General features: G+C 36.1%; 1 protein-coding gene across 1 annotated transcript; it reads left to right on the forward strand.

Moving 5' to 3' along the window:
* Window positions 1–406: 406 nt before the first annotated feature.
* Window positions 407–2276, forward strand: LOC107475463 (uncharacterized). The gene has a single exon (XM_016095097.3). It carries the CDS (start codon window positions 652–654, stop codon window positions 2065–2067), a length of 1416 nt encoding a protein of 471 aa, XP_015950583.1. The 5' UTR covers window positions 407–651; the 3' UTR covers window positions 2068–2276.
* Window positions 2277–23112: the final 20836 nt, after the last annotated feature.

The following is a 23112-nucleotide window of genomic DNA, read 5'->3' on the forward strand; positions in this document are numbered from 1 at the left end:
TAAACTACCACTCGACTAATGAACTGACCACTCGACTAACTCAAGTTGATTCGTCCGTACTTCAATTATGATAATAACATAATAAACTACCAACCAAAACGTCTTCGCTTTTTTATGGCTCGTACCAAACTTAGATGATTGCCACGTTTATAATAGATTGTACATATATAAACAGCTNNNCATGGATATGGGATATGTGATGAATTTTTTGTCACAACTTTGGAATACCATGGATTTTTTATTAAGCGGTTTTCATTTCATCATATTGACAGATTTGTTTTTGGATAGGATGAGTTAGTGAAAGTTCTCTTTGTTAAAGCTGTTTTGTTGTTTTGCTGATTATCATTTGGCTGTGTGTGATGAAGTCATCTGCATGCTTGTCTCGTCATTCTATTATTTCCATAGTACTTTCTAGTTAATTCTTCCCGAATATTGCGTCCATACCATACATGCTTGAGTTCATAACTGAGTTCTTCTTTACAGGTTGGGCCACCTCAATATAGTCATAGACCATATGGAGTGCATGGTGGGGGGCCATTCAATACCTTTTGGAGACATGGGCCAGATGGTGGTAGACACTTCACATCTTATTCTTCTGGACCTGCCATTTCTGATGCAGCAGGTCTACATGCTGCTGCTAGAGCCACTTCTATGTTACGATCTTCATCCTCAGTTTTAGCGTCAGCACCATCAGCCCAACAAGCTCGAAGGCCATATGGAACTGCTGCTGCTGAAGCCTCTTCTGTGGTACTATCTTCATCCTCAGTTTTAGCGTCAGCACCATCAGCCCAACGAGCTCGAAGGCCATATGGAACTGCTGCTGCTGAAGCCTCTTTTGTAGAACGATCTTCATCCTCAGTTTTAGCGTCAGCACCTTTAGTGTCAGCACCATCAGCCAAACGAGCTCGAAAGCCATATGGAACTGCTGCTGCTGAAGCCTCTTTTGTAGAACGATCTTCATGCTCAGTTATAGCGTCAGCACCATCAGCTAAACAAGCTCAAAAGCCAGATGGAACTGCTGCTGCTGGGGCCTCTTCTGTTGTACGATCTTCATCCTTAGTTTTAGCGTCAGCACCATCAGCCAAACAAGCTCGAGAGCCAGATGGAACTGCTGCTGCTGCTGGTGCTGGAGCCTCTTCTGTGGTACGATCTTCATCCTCAGTTTTAGCGTCAGCACCATCAGCCAAACAAGCTCGAGAGCCAGATGGAACTGCTGGAGCCTCTTCTGTGGTACGATCTTCATCCTCAGTAACGTCAGCACCATCAGCCAAACAAGCTCAGAAGCCAGCTGCACCGTCGCAACCACCACCAAAGGCATGGTGTGAAATTTGTAAGATTTGGTGCCATACTCTAGGGGTGTTGGAAGAGCATAAACAGGGGAGGCGACACATGAATAAGGTGAAGCGACAGGAAAGATTAGAGGAACAAAAAGCAATAAGTGAGCTACAGAATAAACAGACTGCTACTACTAAATCGAATTTAACAGACCAGGCTAAGAAAGTTCAGGAGCCTGCAAAAGTTGAATGCCCCACAGGAAATACTGGATCTGAAGTTGCATCTGTTAATCACAAGGTTGAAACAATGGTGCAGAATGACGCGAGAGATACTTTTGCAGCTCCAGCTGAAGAACCTGAGGCGAAGAAAACCAGTCGGAACATCATTCCTGTACAGCACCATGTATTGAAGCCGAAGAAGAAACGAAAAGGATCTAAACTCGTTAAGATAACTGCTGCTCTAAGAAGGCCAGTGCAAAATCAAATATCTGAGCAGTTTATACCTTTTGATTGTAAATTGTGCAATGTTAGATTTGAGTCTGAGATTGCTTTTGGGAGTCATGTGAACGGGAAGGAACACATATCACGTCTAATCCATGCCCCCGGCCGGCAAGCTTTGTCCGGAATGTTTGGTCTCCAAGTACTTTACCCTCCTGACATCGATTCTCTGTCAAAAGCAATTAATGTTCAGGTCCAACATGGTGATAATAATCCACAACTCCTCTTAGCTAAGCACCTGATGGATTCATTATCTCAATCAAAAGTAGCAGCAACAGCACCACCGATGAACTGAGAAGATGATGATCAATCAGTTGCCAAGAAATAGAAGGGTTGAAGGGGCCCAATGAGGTTTTCATTTCTTGTACTTATTGTTTTACCAAGCAAATTATAAAGCATTTCTACTGTGACACGAATTGTGTTTGCTTCAATGCTTCCCTTTCCTTGTACTAAACCTTTTTTCTTTGAGAAACTCTTTCTATTGTGCAATTCCTTTTATGCAAATTAGTAAAGTGAACGTGCATTGCGTTGCTCGGGATTGACATTTGTTTTCAACTTTTTGTAATAGTAGTTTATGTGCATAAAGAGTAAAACTATTAATTAATTTAATAGTACTACATATTTATAGAAATCCTAATAATTTGTAATTGATTAGTTGAGTATAGCTAACACTACATTTAATTAATAAATTACAAACTAACTATCAGTGGGGTATTTTTTAACATGAAAAAATGTTCACCAACTTAATGTTGAAAACATCATTTATTTTTTCCTCTGAAAATATTATCACTACATAGATATTACAAAAGGCAAAGCATCAATTCATTAATCTTTTTTTTTTTTTACTTTTTTTTTTTTCTTGGAAGGAACTGATACCAGTTTTGAAGCCTCATGTGCTGAATTTCATGTATAATCTCAAGTCTTACTTTGACTGTTTGGCCATAAAAATTACTGCATATATACAACTTTTCAAAGATCGAAACTGAGACATAGCTTTTCTTTAGTCATGCAGCCACTTGTACTAGATTTCCAGGTTAGTTCTATAGTATCTTTTAACGATTTGGTTAAAGCTATAAGAATATTTAAGAGAAACAAATCAAAAGAGTGTTGATCTTTTCAATGCATTAAATTAAATGTATAGTTTTTTTCTAATTATACATATATTTTCCAGAAAAAATTATTATTATTTGCTAGATCCATTTTTTAGTTAGTGTAAAAAAAATAAAGATTACAAAATGTGGTGTGTGACTATGATTGCTATAATTTTTAGGATTAAGATATTTTAAAATGAAGAGTTAATCACTTTTAAACTAAAATAATGAGACTTATAAAATTAATAGAGAATAATTTATTATTTTATTATTTTACCAACTAGATCTAAATTTTATTTTATTTTTTTTTTAAAAAAGAACGGCCAAATGTTTTTTTTAAATAAATATAATGTTTATTAATATAGACATGTTTTATAAAAAAATTACGTTTTTCTTTTCTATTACATATAAATGTATCTCATGAGTCAATGGGACGTATTTAAAAATTTGTTTTTTAGAGTAGATGGTTAAAATAGTTTCTGAAAAAAAAACTTTTAATCAAATTCATTTTTTAAAAATTTTAAATTAGTTATTTTAATGTGACATGTTAAGTGACACTATAATACATACCTAGTTGTCCTAATTGACGATTAACATGATAAGTTTATGAAATTAGATCAAACTACAATGCCTTAAATTCTTTCTTCGATTAGATTTTAATTTAATCTAATTTTATAAACTTATTATACTAATAATCAATTAAGATTCTTATGTGTTTTGCAGTCAGGCCTGCTACACATATAAATATTTTTGGCTTACAAGCTATACAAGTTGGCTCAGCCCAAAAAAACCACGCGCACTACACTCTTCAGAATGGAGCATAAAACGCACGCGCCTTACACAATGGTTGCGCTTTCCAAAACACGCTCATTATGGCAGACTCTTCCTCTTCTTCCTCAATCAAAACGCAAACCGTCAAGTTTCAAGCCACATTCAAAACAAATTACAATTCTGAAGAAACGTTCCAACTCTTCGCGAAGAGTGGAAGAAATCAAGAACAAAAGATACAAATCTCCATAAAAAATCAGCAGAAAAAACGAAGAAACGTTATTCAAGGTATTGTTTTACTGTTCTTCAAGGTTTTTCACATTTCTATTTCTGATTTCGAAATCGAAACACTATATCGTCAGTATTTCTCGCTCTGTTTCTTCTAGGTTCTTCTAGGTTTTACTGTTCTTCTTGTTTTAGATCTCATATTAATGTTCTGATGAAACTGTTCTTCGTTTATACTTCTAGTGAATGCTTTAACGTGTATTTTGATCTGTTTGGTACATATTTTGTGCATGTTTACATATTTTTTTATGTAGGTTTGTGCATGTTTACATGAAAGACTCTTCCTCTTCTAATTGATTTTTAGGTGTATATGGCAAATTTTTGGGTGTATATGGCCGATTGTCGAATGTATATCTCGGACTTGGCATGTGACTGTTGCTTCTAGTGGCATTTTGAACTTAAATATATTTCTGAACTCATATAATGTCATATAATCCAAAAAATGTAGAGGTGTTTAGGACTGATATATATATTAGGAGTTTTGAAGTCTAACTGGTACTGTTCTAATTGTGCCTGATCTTGTAGTGTCATTTTATGTATTTTGGTGAATTGAATATGATTTTAAATTGATTTAATTTTATTAACTTGAAAAAACAAAATATTTATGGGAATGTGTTTGGGTGTTTGTGGCTGATATTTGGGTGTATCTGATTGATCTATGGGTGTATGTTTATGATTTTTGGGTGTATTTTTTATATATTGACAGCATCTCTTTTTCATTGCAGTAAAAATGGCAAGCAAAAATCAAGGTAGAAAAAAATACAATGTAAGAACAAATATATGTCTTAGAACAAGTCAATTTTTTCCTAATACAAATATATCTTATTCTAATGACTCTAATTTTGCTTTGTTTACAGCAAACCAAGGACTTAAAGTGTGCAACCCATTTGTTGAGTGAAAAATTTGAACATATGAGCGAGAAAAAGAAAGCAATTGTTCGGGATTTAGGTTTTGGTGGACTGATGCACATCCCGCCAATGAGGGTGCATCACAAACTATTAAAGGAGTTGGCTAACTCCTTTAAATTGGGGAAAAACACACTCGAAACCAGCTACGGTTCGTTTAGAGTTAAACCCAACACAATAGGGGTTGCGCTTGGCCTCAACGCATCAGGTAACTCATTACAAAAAACCTCTATACTTCTATTCTTCGTAATATATTATTCTGCTATTATATAATCAAGAAATAAACATAGGTGTATATGAGTGATATTGGGGTGTATATGAGTGATATTGGGGTGTATATAAGTGATGTTTGGGTGTATTTCAAGTGATTTTCAGTTTAAGTTATTTTCTTTTTTATAGGAGATCTATTTCCTGAGAAAGTCAGTTATAAGGAACTTTCTGAAGAGAACAAACAGATTTTTAGAAGATTCCAAGGGAGGACTCTAAAAAATCTTACGGATGGGATGATGAGTATTGGTGTTGGAAATGAACAAGATTGCCTCATGTTCAAGAGGGTTTTCATCCTCTATATACAGATGGCGTTTCTGTTGCCAACCACAATAAATAAAATCTCTCATGTGCACCTAGCTCCAATTTTCAAGATGGACAAAATAAAGGAGGGCAACTGGGGAGCCCCATGTTCTGAATTTTATCATCAAGGGCATAACTAATTACAATCTGAAAAAGAAAAATTCAATCGACGGCTGCCTATTTGCCCTAATGATAGTCTATTTCCATCTATCAAAAAATAAAGACAAAAAAGGAGAAGAAAGACTTGCACAACCCTGGATTGCCAACTGGAATAGAGAGCAGTTAGTTGAAAAGATGAGAGCGGAAATGGATGGACATATGGTAAGTGAACAGAATACCTTGGGTGTATTTTATTTACGTGGATGCTGTTAACTAACATTTCTACTGTTTCAGGAAATAGTAAAGATGGCAGAAACAAAAGAGAAATTGAAAGAAATGAAGAAAAAAGAAAAGAAAGAAAAAAAGAAGAAAAAAACAAAAAAAGAAGGCAAGTTCATCATTATCTGAGTGATACATCTAAAACTGAAGTCTATTCTTTCTTTGAGTCTGAGACTGAAGAAGACTCAGAGGAACAAAAAAGGAAACAACCCACCTGAATAGCCAAAAAGTAAGTAATATACTTAGGTGTATTTTGTCACTTTTAGGGTGTTTTTTACTAATGATTGTTTGTCTTTCAGAATGGAATCCAAAAAAGGAAGAAGATTCAGGAGGATTCCGATTCAGAAACTGAATCAAATGATGAGTAACGTTTTGAAATTATCATCGTTTTTTTTTCGTTTATTCTCAAAATTTCATGTATTAACAGAGCGTTTCTTATTAACTTTCAGAAGCGAAGAATCATCACCAGTAAAAAACAAAAAAACAAAGAAAAAAATCAGATTAGTGCAAAAAAGTAAGCACTGCTTTAGATAGTATTTTATGATCAATTTTATTTTATCTTTCTGATTCATACTTTTTTCCCCAGGACGCAATCCAAAAAGAGAAACCTCACTGTTGAGGATTCATCTCCTGAACAAACTCAATACTATCATGGGTTGGATACTTTGTAAAGCTATATTATCGTTTATCATCAAAAATATATTTGTTAACATATTCTTTTATGCATGTACCGTCAGATCTGAAATTGGAACTGAAGAATTAGAAGAATTCTTAAGGGAATCTAAAAAGAAGAAAAATAATGAAAAATATACTGCACAGGGGTTTGTTATGTTTGGGGTGTATATTACCAATTTTAAGGTGTTTTCATTTACTAATAATTGTTTCTGGTTTCCCAAGAAGAACGGAGCTGACCTGCGATCCACAAAAGGTCACTATGACTCATCTGAAACGTAAGAACCTTTATTTGATAAAATCTTGTTATCCTGAATTAGCCAATGGTATTTTCACTGAATAATATCTATTTTTTGTTTAGAATACCAGACGTGAACTTAGGAAGTGAGAGTGATCATTTGTCTCAAGGACACACAGATCAAAGCAGCATAAACAAACCGGCGGAGAGCATGTAATTTCTTTCTCTAATACTGGTTGCTTTTATCTTTTATTACCTTCTGCTTCTGATTCTGTATATATTTTTTTAGAAAAAAAGCCCTTTATTATTTTATTTAAGAAAAAAAAGGCAGGAAAAAAGAAGCCAAAACTGCAACTACGTAAGTTCTCAAAAAACAAAGCATGTGTTTCTTTTGAATGCTTCAGGCGTATTTTTTACTTTCTTTGGGTGTATTTCAGGTTAAGTCTGATAGAAGAATCAACCAATGACCCAGCTGAACAGAACATGATGGTTGAGGGTAGAGACACAGTCACAAACTGAAGCGCTTTCAATGTGAGTTTTACAAGTAAATTTCAACATTATAATCATGAATTTTCTCGGGCTTTCTTAACTTTTTATTTTTGTCTTGTTTAGAGTTCCGATTCAAGTTTATCTCCCTCTGTCCCAGACAACCCCTGTGCTAGAAATTGAACCAACCCCTGCAAAGTCTCCAAGTGAGAAAAATAATGAAGAAATAACAAAAATGTAAGGAATAATATTGGGGTGTATTTGGTTATTGTTTGGGTGTATATTGTCCTTGTTGGGGTGTATATTTTACTTACTTGGGTGTATATCCTGACATAAGATCTGTAACTATTCTTTTTTATAATGATTCATTTTATCTAACCCTCAGCACTCCGAACCCCCGAAACCTAATGAAAGCACACCCACGGTTCCATCAGCTCCATCCAAAATGTAAGTTCAGTAGGGTAAAATTTGGTTTTCAATATCATTTGTCTATTCTTATTCTTATATTACGTTATATGTCATCACGCAGTAATCCAACCCCAGAAGACGCTGCTACACTGATGATGATGGCACGGACAATATCCTACATTCCTAAAGAAGGTCTGATGCCATCATTCAGCCTTGGCTTGATTGATTCAAGCCAAGAAGAAGCAATATCGCAAGAGGGGGAGAGGGCAAATACTTTTGAAATGCCAAAAATAATAGAACAATTAGGGGAGCTGGTGGAAAGAATTGCAAGCAATGGGGTGAAAATAGAAGGTAAAAGTCCACAGATTCAAAAGCAGAGTGGCGAAGAAAGTTTTGAAAAATATGAAACTCCTACAAGGATAAACGACATCTCGGCTGAAATGAAAGAGAAATGCTACATCTGGACCACACGTGTGAAGACATACGGAGATGGAAGCACTAATGAGTATGACGCCATGTGCACACTCAATGCCTAAGATCGATACATTTTGTCAAAAGTCCACTTTGCATCTCTGAAAGCTGATACACATATAGAAGCTGAGGTAATATTAGAATAACATTAATGATTTTATCATGAAATGTAACTGCAATATTGATTCATGTAAATTGATTTAGGCTTTTTTTTCTAGATTGTATTTGCCATGTGCCTCATCCTTAACCAGCAAAACGTTAAAAGATTTCAAGAAGAAATATACTGTCTCCCCCCAGATATTGTGGTAAGGTGTACTTCAATTCAACCTTGGGTATATTTTTGGTATTCATTTGGGTGTATTTTCTGTCTTCATTTGGGTATATTTTTGTATTCATTTGGGTGTATTTTCTGTATTCATTTGGGTGTATTAATTATTTCATTTGGTGTTTCACAATTGTTGCAGAACATGGCCGTTAGAAATCATCCAAATGGAAAATTCTTACAGCCTAAAACCAAAAAGCCATTCAGGGTGGAAGACTACCCAATGTTTATACCCTTCTTGGACTTAAAAAAATTAGCATCACATCCATATGTAAGTTTTCATTTCTAAAACTTCTTATCACCATTCTTTACTTATGTGCCAATAAACTAAAACATTGTTCAATGTGGACATGCTTCAGATTTTTGCACCTGTTTGCTATTCAAACCATTGGTGGTTATAGGTGGCTGATGCAAGAAAGAGAAAATTTTATATACTCGACCCATATCACAAGACATGTCCCTCTGATGCCAGAATGAACCTAAATAAATTCATTGTAAGTTGTTTCTGTGTTTTGTATTTTAATATTTGGGTGTATTTCTGTTCAATATAAGGTGTAAGTTTGTGCTCCTTTGGGTGTATTCCTTTATTAAATTTATTCATATATTACTGATTTGTTTTGTGCTTTAAGGGATATGTTATTTCAAGAATGAGAGTATATGCTGGGGGCACCTCTGAAGAGAAAGGATCAGGAAATTGAACCACCATACATTAACATCTCAGGCCAAAAGACAAGGTATAAATCTTTCACTCTAAAAATTAATCTTTCCTATATGTAATTTGCTAATTTATTTCTTATTTTTCAGTTATGACTGTGCTATTTATGTAATGAAGTGGCTTAAAATAATTCAGCCCGAAAACGTTAAAGGGGGAAGTATGAGTGGGACAATTGGACTCAGGTAATTATGTTTAAAAATATATAACTCTGTATTACTTTACTAAATTAACATGGTTGATTAAAAAGAATATTCTTTTAAACTGTAGGACAATGTGGACCACTATAGAGTAGAATATGCTTCCCGGATTCTATTCCATGAAATGAATCAAGACAAAGCTGAAGCCATTAGGGGAAGTGATGCAATAAGACTGTCCAAGTCATCCTCATTGTTATTGAGTCCATATTGTCAGATAGATTCTAATGATATTGACACTGTTTAATCTAACTGTTATGTAGTCTTGTAACAATTTGAACACATGCTGTAAAATTTTGCCAATATAATCCAGTTGTATTATAATTTTTTTTTCATAATTAAACTGTCTCTGCTGTATTCAAAATGTTTGAATTACAGGTGCTAAAATATGAAGGAAAATATCAAACTAGAAAATTTTACACCAAAAACATGAAATTTTACACCCAAGGAAAGCTGAATATACACCCAAACTTCTATCCCTTGATGCTTTATCCCTAAACCCTAAACCCTAAAACCCTAAACCCTAAACCCTAAACCCTAAACCCTAAACACTAAACACTAAACACTAAGCCACCCAACCTACTATACACCCAAAACATAGAATTTTACACCCTAACAATTTCAATATACACCCAAACTTCTATCATCTAATGCTGGATTCCTAAACCTCTAAACCCTAAACCCTAAACCCTAAACCCCTAAACCCCTAAACCCTAAACCATAAAAACTAAACTCTAAACCATAAAAACTAAACAAAACAATAATTTATAACATAAACAGCAGCATCTGAAAATATATAAATGTAAAATGTCAAACATAAGAATATTCAGAAATACACTCAAAAAACTAAGCTTTACACCCATATTCTGTAACTATACACCCAAAAAATTATCCCCTACTATTGGTTCCCTGAACTGATAAGTCATAACATGTCGTTGATATTGGCTGAAATTTGGACGTACCACTTATACAGCATCAAAGAGGTTTAACTGGAAATAATAAACTCACATATTAGCAAAACTATTAACAAGAAAATTAAACTTAATCACCACATATTTAAAGAACATCACTTTTACCTCATTTAAAGCTTTCGTTTTCTTCTTCTGTGATGCATTTGCAATCTGTTTGTCCAACTTTGAACCTAGCCTATTTTTTGGACGTCCTCTTTTTCGAACTCTTGGAGGGCTTTGAAGCTCGTTAACGGATTCCAAGTTGGCATCTTCGTGAGATAATGAACATGTCCCCTTCCTTTTGGCTTTCAATTTTTCCATCTCAATCATGATGTTATCGTACGCACGGTGCAGAATGGCAGTCAACTCCTCCGATTTTGATGCAAATTCACAAATATTTTGCGAACAAAACACCAATTCGTCAAACCTCTTGCTTCTTGGCTCCAACAGTGGCTCGTCGTGGCTGCTCTTGATGTGTGTGTGTCGCCTCTTTACCTTCCTGCTCCATCGTTCCAATATATATCACGGTGACACTTGGGTACTCGTTCAAAGCTTAAAACGTTTAGTGCGTGACGGCACAATATCCCTCTTGACTCGAATAATAATCATTGGCATTTCACTTGGGCTGCTACTGAGTCATAAGTAACGACAAGCTTGTTGAATATTGAGCTGAAATTTTGTTCTCCAACTTCGTATACTGAATAGCCTAGAGTGGAGTTCATTAATCTTGTGATGCAATTCGCCTTTTCTCTGAATTGTGATTGGACTTTCCTAAACTTTTGGTGAGTGTACACATGTTGAAATTGAGCTTTAATGGAGGATTTTGTTGCACACGGTATGACCGTATAAAAATCTGCAGCATCTGATTCTCTCTCTGCTTGCTCCCTACTTCTGAGGCAATTATCGTATTGTTTGACAAATTGGATAAGTGAGTTGTTCCGTGTAATGAACTTGTTAAAAAATGAATGCATGCTCTCGCTCCTTTGTGTGCTTCTCATCCCTGCCCAAAAGTGGTGATCCAGATAAATTGGAACCCATATATGACAGTCTTCGTAAGATATGTAGAATACACCCAAACCAGACTATATTACACCCAAAAAACATGCCATTTCCACCTCTGCTACATATTTTAAACAACATTACCTGAAAGCCACTTGTTATCCACAAGACCATACTTCAGCAGAAAATCATTCCAATTTTTATCAAATGAGTCTTTGCTATGAGAGTTCCAAACAACTTGGCTCAATTCTTGTTCAATTTCTACATGTCCCTTGTACCCATTTAATTTGCTTGGGATCTTCTTCGTGATGTGCCAAATACACCAACGGTGAATTGTTGTTGGCACACAAGCCTCTATAGCCCTTTTCATTGACGCGCATTGATCGGTGAAAAACCCTTTTGGAGCATTTCCTCCCATGCAATGAAGCTAACATTGAAATAACCATTTGAATAATTCTATTTTTTCATTTTTCATTAAAGAGCATCTAATAAGTGTTGACTGACCGTGGTGATTCACCTTGATGAAGGAGCCACAAACCAAATTATACCTGAAACAAAGTACGAGATTGCAGAATGAAAAATCATTACGTACACCCAAATAATGATTTTATACACCCAAAAAAATCCAATATACACCTCTGCAGCAGATTCATAGAACAAGATTTAATTTAGCATCATAAACAAGAACAACATATTACCTGTTTGTATTGTAGGTGGTGTCAAATGAAATAACATCTCCAAAATACTCAAAGGCAGTTCTGCTCCTTGTATTGGCCCAAAAATCTAGCTTAATCAATTGATCGTCCTCGAGTTCAACCTCGAAAAAGAAATTCTAATTCTTCTCTTTCATTCTTAATAAATATTTTCCGAATTCCTTTGTTTCTTCTTGTTTCGAAACATTTCGCACTTCTCTTGTGATGTAATTCCTCACATCCTTTTCAATAAAATTTAACTCGCGGTGACCCCCAGTTGCCGCAACAAATGATTGGTAAGTTTTGCTTGGTCTGAAACCAGCCTCTAAGTTATTCTCTATTGTATGACGAACGGACATGCTTAGTTCTCTGTGCTATTTGAGCATCTCTGCTCGAGTTGGACAGCAAGGGTGTGAATGATGCAGCACGACATTCGAAATGATCAAAGCACCAACATTCTTCAATGTGTGTATATAAATTCTTGCAGGACAATTTAAACCAGCTGTGGGATTTGTCTTCTGATGAGCGGATAATTTATATGCTTTTTGGCATTGTTTTTACATAGTTTTTAATATGTTTTAGTTACTTTTTAGTATATTTTTATTAGTTTTTATGCAAAAATCACATTTCTAGACTTTACTATGAGTTTGTCTGCTTTTCTGTGATTTCAGGTATTTTCTGTCTGAAATTGAGGGACCTGAGCAAAAATCTGATTCAGAGGCTGAGAAATGACTGAAGATGCTGTTGGATTCTGATGTCCCTGCACTCTAAGTGAATTTTTTGGAGCTACAAAAGCCCAATTAGCGCTCTCTCAATTGCGTTGGAAAGTAGACATCTTGGGATTTCCAGTAATGTATAATAGTCTATACTTTGCCCGAGATTTGTTGGCTCAAACTGGCGTCCAAACGCCACCAGAGACTATTTTCTGGTGTAAAACGCCAGAACTGGCACCAAAGCTGGAGTTAAACGCCCAAACTGGCACTAAAAGCACGAATCCCTTTTTCGCTCTTTCAAAAAGAGAAGAGGACCGCTCGCTTCACTTGTGTATCCCTTTGGTATACAGGTAGGCGGTTTTTCTTTAAGAGCACTCAATTCTACAGACATCTTATGATTCCATTAATGTAAAATAATATTTTATTTTAGAAAGTCGTTACTACTCATTTTGGTGGGTCTTGATAGGTCAGAGCATCCGGTCTGCTGGACCTGTCCTGGCTTGAAGGCATTTAAACTCTAAGAAGAGCCTATACACGTAAAAGCTTCAATGCTCAGCCCAAATACACACCAAGTGGGCCACAGAAGTAGATTTCTGCACTATCTACATTTAGTTACTCATTTTTTATAAACCTAGTTTACTAGTTTAGTATAAATAGCACATTTTACTATTGTATTCATATCTTTAGATCATTTTTGAGACTATCTTAGGATCACTCTTGATCTCTTGATCACGTTTTGGGGGCTGGCCATTCGGCCATGCCTGGACCTTCATCACTTATGTATTTTCAACGGTGGAGTTTCTACACCTCATAGATTAAGGTGTGGAGCTCTACTGTTCCTCTAGAATTAATGCAAAGTACTATTGTTTCTCTATTCAATTCACACTTATTCTTGTTCTAAGATATTCACTCGTACTTCAACCTGATGGATGTGATGATCCGTGACGCTCATCCTCATCCTCCCTTATAAACGCGTGCTTGACAACCACTTCTGTTCTATCTGCGAGAGCTTGAGTGTGTATCTCTTGGCCTCCTGGTTCACGATGCATAGTTGCCTATCCTGACAACAGAGCCTTCCATTCCGTAAGATCAGAGTCTTCGTGGTATAAGCTAGAATCAATTGGCAGCATTCTTGAGATCCGGAAAGTCTAAACATTGTCTGTGGTATTCCGAGTAGGATCTGGGATGAAATGACTGTGACGCGCTTCAAACTTGTGACTGTTGGGCGCAGTAACAGTGTGCAAAAGGATAGATGGATCTTATTCCGGCACGATCGAGAACCGACAGCTGATTAGCCATGCGGGAAACCGTAGCGGACATGTTTTCACTGAGAGGACGGATGGTAGCCATTGACAACGGTGATCCACCAACATACAACTTGCCATAGAAGGGAGTACACATGATTGGATGAGGACAATGGGAAAGCAGAGGCTTAAAGGGAACAAAGCATCTCCATACGCTTATCTGAAATTCCCACTAATGAATTGCATAAGTATCTCTATCCTATTTTATGTTTTATTTCTCTTTTAATCAACAAAACCTTATAACCATTTGAATCCGCCTGACTTAGATTTACAAGATGACCATAGCTTACTTCAAGCTGACAATCTCCGTGGGATCGACCCTTATCATTTAAGGTATTACTTGAACGACCCAGTGCACTTGCTGGTCAGCTGCGCGGAGTTGTGAGAAAAGTGTGAACTCACGATTTCGTGTACCAAGTTTTTGGTGCCGTTGTCGGGGATTGTTCGAGTTTGGACAACTGACGGTTCATCTTGTTGCTTAGATTGGGTAATTTTCTTCTTGTTTCAACCTTTATTTTATTTTCAAAAATTTTTTCTACTTTTTTGTTTTTCCAAAAATTTTTCAAAAAAAATTATAAATTTATAAAATCAAAAATATTTTGTGTTTCTTGTTTGAGTCTAGTGTCAATTTTTAAGTTTGGTGTCAATTGCATGTTTTTATTTTTCTAGCATTTTTCGAAAATTCATGCATTATGTTCTTCATGATCTTCAAGTTGTTCTTGGTGATTTTCTTGTTGTGTCTTTTCTTGTTTTTCATATGCATTTTCGAAGTTTTAGAGTCAAAAGTTTAAATTTTTTTAAGTTTGGTGTCTTGCATGTGTTTCTTTTCTTATGTTCTTGATATTCATCATGATCTTCAAAATGTTCTTGGTGTTCATCTTGACATTTAAAGTGTTCTTGCATGCATCTTTGGTTTTGATCTTAAATTTTCATGTCTTGAGTCATTTTGTTGTTTTTCTCTTTCTTCTTTAAAATTCAAAAATAAAAAAATATCTTTTCCTTATTTCACTCATAAATTTTTAAAATTTAGTTATTTCTTGTTAGTCAAGTCAAAATTTCAATTTAAAAATTCTATCTTTTCAACCCTTTTTCAAAAATCAAATCTTTTTTATTCTTCTTCTTAATATTTTAGAAAAAAATTTTAAAATTGATTTTCAAAATATTTTTCTTATTTTTGAAATTATCACTAACAATTAATGTTTTGATTCAAAAATTTCAAGTTTGTTATTTTCTTGTTAAGAAAGGTTCAATTTTTAAATTCTAGAATCATATCTTTTAGTTTCTTGTTAGTCAAGTCATCAACTTCAATTTTCAAAATCAAATCTTTATAAATTTCTTTTTCAAATCTTTTTCAAAATAGATTTCAATCATATCTTTTTCAAAACTTAATTTCAAAATCTTTTTCTAACTTCTTATCTTTTCAAAATTTATTTTCAAATCTTTTCCAATTAACTACTTGACTTTTTGTTTGATTTTAAAAAGTTTACTAATTCTTATCTTTTTCATAACCACCTAACCACTTTTCTCTCTCCAAGTTTCGAAAACCACTAACAACTTTTTCAAAAATCTTTTTAATTAACTAATTATTTTAAACTCTAATTTTATTTTATTCCTTTCTTAATTTTTGAATACTAACTAATATCTAAAATAAAAACAAAAATATTTTTCTTTTTATTTAATATTCGAATTCCCTCTCTCTCATTTCTTTCTATTTATTTATTTATTTACTAACACTTCTCTCCTTCTTAAAATTTGAACCCTCTCTCCCTCTCTGTGTTCAAATTCTCTCTATTTTTTCTCTACCTCATTCTTCTCTTCTTTTCTTCTTCTACTCACATAAAGGAATCTTTATACGGATTCCTCTTCTTTTCTGTTCTCTTCTTTTCACATGAGCAGGAACAAAGATAAAGATATTATTGTTGAATCCGATCCTGAACCTAAAAGGACTCTGAAGAGGAAGCTAAGAGAAGGCAAAGCACAATTCTCTGGAGAGGACCTGACAAAAATTTTTGAAAAAGAAGAAGACATGGCGGCCAAAAATAACAATAATGCCAGAGATGCAAGGAAGATGCTTGGTGACTATGCTGCACCAACTTCCAACTTCTATGGAAGAAGTATCTCAATTCCTGCCATTTGAGCAAACAACTTTGAGCTTAAGCCTCAATTAGTTTCTCTAATGCAGTAGAACTGCAAGTTTCATGGACTTCCATCAGAAGATCCTCATCAGTTCTTATCTGAATTCTTGTAGATCTGTGAACTGTTAAGACCAACAGGATTGATCCCGAGGTCTACAGACTTATGTTTTCCCCTGTTTGCTGTAAGAGACAGAGCTATGACATAGTTGGACTCACAACCTAGAGAAAGCCTGAACTCTTGGGACAAGCTGGTCAATGCTTTCTTGACCAAATTCTTTCCACCTCAAAAGATGAATAAGCTCAGAGTGGACGTCCAAACCTTCAGACAGAAGGAAGGTGAATCTCTCTATGAAGTTTGGGAAAGATACAAGCAATTAACCAAAAGGTGTCCTTCTGACATGTTTTCAGAATGGAGCATCATATGTATATTCTATGATGGTCTGTCTGAAATGTTAAAGATGTCATTGGATCATTTTGTTGGTGGATCCCTTCATCTGAAAAAACCTATAGAAGTCTAGGAACTCATTGAGATGGTTGCAAATAACCAGTTTATGTACACTTTTGAAAGGAATCCTGTGAATAATGGGGTGACTCAAAAGAAAAGAATTCTTGAGATTGATACTCTGAATGCCATATTGGCTCAGAACAAAATATTAACTCAGCAAGTCAATATGATTTCTCAGAATCTGAATGGATTGCAAGTTGCATCCGGTAGTGCTAAAGAAGCCTCCTCTGAAGGAGAAGCTTATGACCCTGAGAATCCTGCAATGGAAGAGGTGAATTACATGGGAGAATCCTATGGAAACACCTATAATCCTTCATGGAGGAATCATCCAAATTTTTCATGAAAGGATCAACAGAAGCCTCAACAAGGCTTCAATAACAATAATGGTGGGAGAAATAGGTTTGGCAATAGCAAACCTTTTCCATCATCTTCTCAGAAACAGATAGAGAATTCTGAGCAGAGCCTCTCTGGCTTAGCAAACATAGTCTCTGATATATCTAAGGCTACTCTCAGTTTCATGACTGAGGCATGGTCCTCTATCAGAAATTTGGAGGCACAAGTGGGTCAGCTGAGTAAAAGAGTTACTGAAACTCCTCCTAGTACTCTCCCAAGCAATACAGAAGAGAATTCAAAAAGAGAGTGCAAGGCCATCTACATATCCAACATGGCCGAACCTGTAGAGGAGGAAAGGAAGACCTCATGGGACGTCCACTGGCCAACAAGGAGTTTCCTATTGAGGAACCAAAGGAGTCTGAGGCTCATCTAGAGACCATAGAGATTCCACTAAACTTTCTATTACCATTTATGAGCTCTGATGAGTATTCTTCCTCTGAAGAAGATGAAGTTATTACTGAAGAGCAAGTTGCTCAGTATCTAGGAGCAATCATGAAGCTGAATACCAAATTATTTGGTAATGAGACTTGGGAGGATGAACCTCCATTGCTCATCAGTGAATTAAATGCATTGGTTCAACTGAAGTTACCTCAAAAGAAAGAGGATCTCGGAAGGTTCTTAATACCTTGCAACATAGGCACCATGACCTTTGAGAAGGCTCTGGGTGACCTAGGATCAAGTGTAAACCTCATGCCACTCTCTGTAATGGAGAAACTAGGGATCTTTGAGGTACAAGCTGCAAGAATCTCACTAGAGATGGCAGACAAATCTAAGAAACAGGCTTATGGACTTGTAGAGGACGTCTTGGTAAAGGTTGAAGGCTTTTACATCCCTGCTGACTTCATAATCATAAACACTGGGAAGAATGAGGATGAATCCATCATCCTTGGAAGACCCTTCCTAGCCACAGCAAAAGCTGTGATTGATGTAGACAGAGGAGAGTTAGTCCTTCAAGTGAATGAGGACTACCTTGTGTTTAAGGCTCAAGGATTTTCCTATGTAAACATGGAGAAGAAACATGAAAAGCTTCATCCAAATCTCTCCATGCAGAGTCAAACAAAGCCCCCACATCCAAACTCTAAGTTTCATGTTGTGAGGCTGATGAGCAGATAATTTATACGCTTTTTGGCATTATTTTTAGGTAGTTTTTAGTAGGATCTAGCTACTTTTAGGGATGTTTTTATTAGTTTTTATGAAAAATTCACATTTCTGGACTTTACTATGAGTTTGTGTGTTTTTCTGTGATTTCAAATATTTTCTGGCTGAAATTGAGGGATCTGAGCAAAAATCTGATTCAGAGACTGACAAAGGACTACAGATGTTGTTGGATTCTGACCTCCCTACACTCGAAATGAATTTTCTGGAGCTAAAGAACTCCAAATGGCATGCTCTTAATTGCGTTGGAAAGTATACATCCAGGGCTTTCCAGCAATATATAATAGTTCATAATTTATTTGAGCTTAGATGATGCAAACTGGCGTTCAACACTAGCTCCATGCTGCATTCTGGAGTAAAACGCCAGAAACACGTCACAAACTAGAGTTAAATGCCAAAAACACATTACAACTTGGCGTTTAACCCCAAGAGAAGCCTCTGCACATGTAAAGCTCAAGCTCAGCCCAAGCACACACCAAAGTGGGCCCCAAAAGTGGATTTCTGCACTTAGACTTATTTCTGTAAACCCTAGTAGCTAGTTTAGTATAAATAGAACTTTTTACTATTGTACTGGGGGTCTTTTTCCCTAATTTCGAATTCACATGCTATTTGGGGAGGCTGGCCATTCGGCCATGCCTGGACCTCCATCACTTATGTATTTTCAACGGTGGAGTTTCTACACACCATAGATTAAGGGTGTATAGCTCTACTGTTCCTCGAGTATTAATGCAATTACTACTATTTTCTATTCAATTCATGCTTATTCTTATTCTAAGATATTCATTTGCACTTTAACCTGATGAATGTGATGATCCGTGACACTCATCACCATTCTCACTTATGAACGCGTGCCTGACAAACACTTCCGTTCTACCTGCGAAAGCTAGAATGTGTATCTCTTGGATTCCTGGTCCACGACACATGGTTGGCTCTCCTGACAACAGAGCCTTCCAATTCGTGAGATTAGAGTCTTCGTGTTATAAGCTAGAATCCATTGGCAGCATTCTTGAGAATCCAGAAAGTCTAAACCTTGTCTGTGGTATTCCGAGTAGGATTCTGGGATTGAATGACTGTGACGAGCTTCAAACTCGCGACTGTAAGGCGTAGTGACAATGCAAAAGGATAGTAAATCCTATTCTTACATGATCAAGAACTGAAAGATGATTAGCCGTGCGGTGACAGCGCACCTGGACCATTTTCACTGAGAGGACGGACGGTAGCCATTGACAACGGTGATCCCCCAACATACAGCTTGTCATGGAAAGGAGTAAGAATGATTGGATGAAAGTAGTAGAAAAGTAGAGATTCAGAAGGAACACAGTATCTTCATGCGCTTATCTGAAATTCCCACCAATGAATTACATAAGTATCTCTATCTCTATTTTATGCTTTATTTATCTTTATATTCGAAAATCATTATAACCATTAGAATCTGCCTGACTGAGATTTACAAGATGACCATAGCTTGCTTCATACCAACAATCTCTGTGGGATCAATCCTTACTCACGTAAGGTTTATTACTTGGACGACCCAGTGCACTTGCTGGTTAGTTGTGCGAAGTTGTGAAGAATGTGTGTGAACCATAGTATTGTGCACCAAGTTTTTTTTGGAGCCATTGCTAGGAAATGTTCGAGTTGTGAAAAGTATGTGTTTCAATTTTGCCTATCAGAGGCCACAATCATGCTCTGAGCATCTGTGAAGCTTTGTAAGAGCTTCTTGTCAAGCTATTGACATTAAAGAAGCGCTTATTGGGAGGCAACCCAATTTTATTTATCTATATTAATTACTCTTTCATTTTGTTTTGCATTGTTATTTTATATTTTCTTTAGGATAATGATCATGTGGAGTCACAAAAACAATTGAAAAAATTAAAGCAAAATAAAAAACAACATCAAAAATAGCACACCCTGGAGGACGAGCTTACTGGCGTTTAAATGCCAGTAAGGATACCAACATCGGTGTTTAACGCCCAGCCTGGCACCATTCTGGGCGTTAAACGCCAGAACTGGCAGACAAACTGGCATTTAAACGCCAGTAAAGGAAGAAAAATGGGCATTTAAACGCCTAACCTGGCACCATTCTGTGGCAGGCAGACTGGCGTTTAAACGCCAGAAAAGGGCAACAGACTGGCGTTTAAATGCCAGAAAAGGGTAACAGACTGGCGTTTAAACGCCAGAAAAGGGCAACAAAGCGGCGTTTAACGCTAGAAATGCCACACAGAGGGTGTTTGAATGCCAGAAAGGTGCAGGGATGAGAAATCCTTGACACCTCAAGATCTATGGACTCTACAGGATCCCCACCTACCTCAACTCAATCTCTCTCCCCTTTACACATTTCTATAATACTCTTCCCAAACCACTATTTACCTATCAAATCCATCCACTCTTCCCCAAAACACCCCTCATTAAACCCCACCTACCTCACCATTCAAATTCAAAACACTTCCATCGCAAACCCACCCACTTCAATTTGGCCACCCACCCCTTTCTTCTTCTTCTCCTCTTTTCTTTCTTTTTTTTGCTCGAGGACTAGCAAACCTTTTAAGTTTGGTGTAAAAAAAGCCTTGTTTTTTTTTGTTTTTCCATAACCATTAATGGCATTTAAGGCCGGAGAAACCTCAAAGAAGAGGAAAGAGAAGGCAATTGCTTCCACCTCTGAGTCATGGAAGATGGAAAAATTCATCTCAAAAGCCCATTAAGACCACTTCTATGAAGTTGTGGACAAGAAAAAGGTGATCCCCGAGGTCCCTTTCATGCTCAAAAGGAATGAATATCCGGAGATCCAACATGAGATTAGAAGACCAAAGAGCCATCAGGGAGGAGCAACAAAGGCAAGGAAGAGACATTGAGGAGATCAAGCACTCCATAAGATCTTCAAGAGGAAGAACTAGCCACCATCACTAAGGTGGACCCGTTCTTTAATTTTCTTGTTCTTATTTTTCTATTTTTCGATTTTTATGCTTTATATTTGACTATGTTTTAGCTTTATTACATGATCATTAGTGTCTAGTGTCTATGTCTTAAAGCTATGAATAATTACCTTCACCTTTCTTAAATGAAAAATGTTCCTAATTACAAAAGAACAAGAAGTACATGAATTTCAAATTTTATCTTGAAATTAGTTTAATTATTTTGATGTGGTAGCAATACTTTTTGTTTTCTGAATGAATGCTTAAACAGTGCATATTTTTTATAGTAAAGTTTATGAATGTTAAAATTGTTGGCTCTTGAAAGAATAATGAAAAAAGAGAAATATTATTGATAATATAAAAAATCATAAAATTGATTCTTGAAGCAAGAAAAAGCAGTGAAAAATACAAAGCTTGCGAAAAAAAAGTGGCAAAAAATAAAAAAAAAAAGAAAGAAAAAGAAAAAAGAAGCAAGCAGAAAAAGCCAATAGCCCTTTAAACCAAAAAGTAAGGGTAAAGAGGATCCAAGGCTTTGAACATCAGTGGATAGGAGGGCCCAAAGAAATAAAATACTGGCCTAAGCGGCTAATTCAAGCTGTCCATAACCATGTGCTTGTGTCATGAAGGTCCAGTTTAAAGCTTGAGACTGAGTGGTTAAAGTCGTGATCCAAAGCAAAAAGAGTGTGCTTAAGAACTCTGGACACCTCTAACTATGGACTCTAGCAAAGTTGAGTCACAATCTGAAAAGGTTCACCCAGTTATGTATCTGTGGCATTTATGTATCCGGTGGTAATACTGGAAAATAAGATGCTTAGGGTCACGGCCAAGACTCATAAAGTAGCTGTGTTCAAGAATCAACATACTGAACTAGGAGAATCAATAACACTATCTAAATTTTGAGTTCCTAATGGATGCCAATCATTCTAGACTTCAAAGGATAAAGTGAGATGCCAAAACTATTCAGAGGTAAAAAGCTACTAGCCCCGCTCATCTAATTGGGACTAAGTTTCATTGATATTTTGAGGTTTATTGTATATTCTCTTCTTTTTATCCTATTTTGTTTTCAATTGCTTGGGGACAAGAAACAATTTAAGTTTGGTGTTGTGATGAGCGGATAATTTATACGCTTTTTGGCATTGTTTTTACATAGTTTTTAATATGTTTTAGTTACTTTTTAGTATATTTTTATTAATTTTTATGAAAAAATCACATTTTTGGACTTTACTATGGATTTTTGTGTTTTTTTGTGATTTCAAATATTTTCTGGCTGAAATTGAGGGACCTGAGCAAAAATCTGATTCAGAGGCTGAGAAAGGACTGAAGATGCTGTTAGATTCTGACCTTCCTGCACTCGAAGTGGATTTTCTGGAGCTACAGAAGCCCAATTGGCGCGCTCTCGATTGCGTTAGAAAGTAGACATCTTGGGCTTTCCAGCAATGTATAATAGTCCATACTTTTCTCGAGATTTGTTGGCCCAAACTGGCGTCCAAACACCGACCAGAGACCCTTTTCTAGCGTAAAACGCCACAACTGGCACCAAAGCTGGAGTTAAATGCCCAAATTGGCACCAAAACTGGCGTTTAAACTCCAAGAAGAGCTTATGCACGTAAAAGCTTCAATGCTCAACCCAAACACACACCAAGTGGGCCCCATAAGTGGATTTCTGCACTATCTACACTTAGTTACTCATTTTCTGTAAACCTAGTTTACTAGTTTAGTATAAATAGCACCTTTTACTATTGTATTCATATCTTTAGATCATTTTTGAGACTATCTTAGGATCACTCTTGATCTCTTGATCATGTTTTGGGGGCTGGCTATTTGGTCATGCCTGGACCTTCATCACTTATGTATTTTCAACGGTGGAGTTTTTACACCTCATAAATTAAGGTGTGGAGCTCTGCTGTTCCTCAAGAATTAATGCAAAGTACTATTGTTTCTCTATTCAATTCACGCTTATTCTTGTTCTAAGATATTCACTCGTACTTCAACTTGATGGATGTGATGATCCGTGACACTCATCATCATCCTCCCTTATGAACGCGTGCTTGACAACCACTTCTGTTCTATCTACGAGAGCTT

Source organism: Arachis duranensis, chromosome 2 (genome assembly GCF_000817695.3).
Source record: "Arachis duranensis cultivar V14167 chromosome 2, aradu.V14167.gnm2.J7QH, whole genome shotgun sequence".
Lineage (NCBI taxonomy): Eukaryota > Viridiplantae > Streptophyta > Magnoliopsida > Fabales > Fabaceae > Arachis > Arachis duranensis.